This window comes from Etheostoma spectabile, chromosome 2 (assembly GCF_008692095.1).
Source record: "Etheostoma spectabile isolate EspeVRDwgs_2016 chromosome 2, UIUC_Espe_1.0, whole genome shotgun sequence".
Lineage (NCBI taxonomy): Eukaryota > Metazoa > Chordata > Actinopteri > Perciformes > Percidae > Etheostoma > Etheostoma spectabile.
Genome location: NC_045734.1, coordinates 23,006,232 through 23,007,368, shown reverse-complemented (window position 1 = coordinate 23,007,368; position 1,137 = coordinate 23,006,232). Strand labels below are relative to the sequence as shown.

At 35.7% G+C, this 1,137-nt stretch overlaps 1 protein-coding gene across 1 annotated transcript in view; it reads right to left on the bottom strand.

Annotated features, from left to right (window-relative positions):
• poll (polymerase (DNA directed), lambda) overlaps positions 1-197 on the bottom strand; it is a gene marked incomplete at its 5' end in the record, with an annotated part of 6,441 nt that extends 6,244 nt beyond the window's left edge. The window contains 1 exon segment of the mRNA XM_032528024.1: positions 54-197. Within this exon segment, the coding sequence (XP_032383915.1) occupies positions 54-197 (144 nt within the window).
• Between the last annotated feature and the right edge of the window lie 940 nt (positions 198-1,137).

The following is a 1,137-nucleotide window of genomic DNA, read 5'->3' as shown; positions in this document are numbered from 1 at the left end:
ACACACACACACACACACACACACACACACACACACACACACACACACACAACCTGAGATATCACATTCTTCAAGTTTCTTCTTTACTGGAGGTGCATCCTTTCTCGGTAACACTTTGGCTCTTTTAACTTTGGGGAAGGCTTTTATAATCCCGTGACGAGGCTCCATCTTGTTTCTTGAAGGGGGGCACCAGTGGCCTGTGACGTGAAGCAGAAATATCAAGATATGTAACTTTGCAAAGTAAAACCCACCCACTTTGGAACATCAGCGATACTACTGATTGTGCACCAAAACAGTGTTTAAGTATGTAATGGGTTCACACTGAATGATTGACTGCATTTTAGTATTAACCTTTGAGTACTGAAGTGAGTGTATTTTGGGCCATCCCAGCACTGCCGTTTGATTGACGCCTGGTCGCATAACTTAACATTAACGATAGTTAAAAGTAGGACTGCATTCATAAAAACTGTTACAACAATTAACGTTACAAGCACATTTTGTGTATACTTTGTAACGTTAGCCAGCTAGTCAATTCATACTTCTATCGGTCACTTAGCTATATAGTTGATGTTAGAATGAAATTTGAACACAGGAAATAGTGGGACCTGTTTAGGCTTGTACACAAATATCCAGCTATCTGACACAGCAGTTTATCCTGCTTCGTAAAACGGACTGAAGAAATCAATCTATGAAATCGCAATACAGTGTTAGCTAACCTACTTCCCTTTAGCTTGTGCTAACGTTACAAACAGCAAAAAGGTCTTCATCACAAACTGTTTCAATTATCATTTTTACTTAATATTGAAATTACAATTTACTTCATCTTAACATATCTAAATATAAATCCACATTTGAAGCAGAACATTCATAAACTGTAGCTAATATTTAAGCTCTTACCCCTATTCAGATGGAACCATACGTAGCTAGCTAACGTTACCGACAACCGGAAACATTTGGTTTCAATGTTTCCTTTCCGGGTCAATTACAAGCTAGAAAACAAATTAAAGATTTTATTTGGTTTAGTTTAGTTTAAAATTATATCTAAACTATACGTAAAATATACAAATTACATCGTGTTTGTATGTAATCATTTTTACGGTGATACTTTTTTATTATTTTTTAAATATTTTCCTGTTA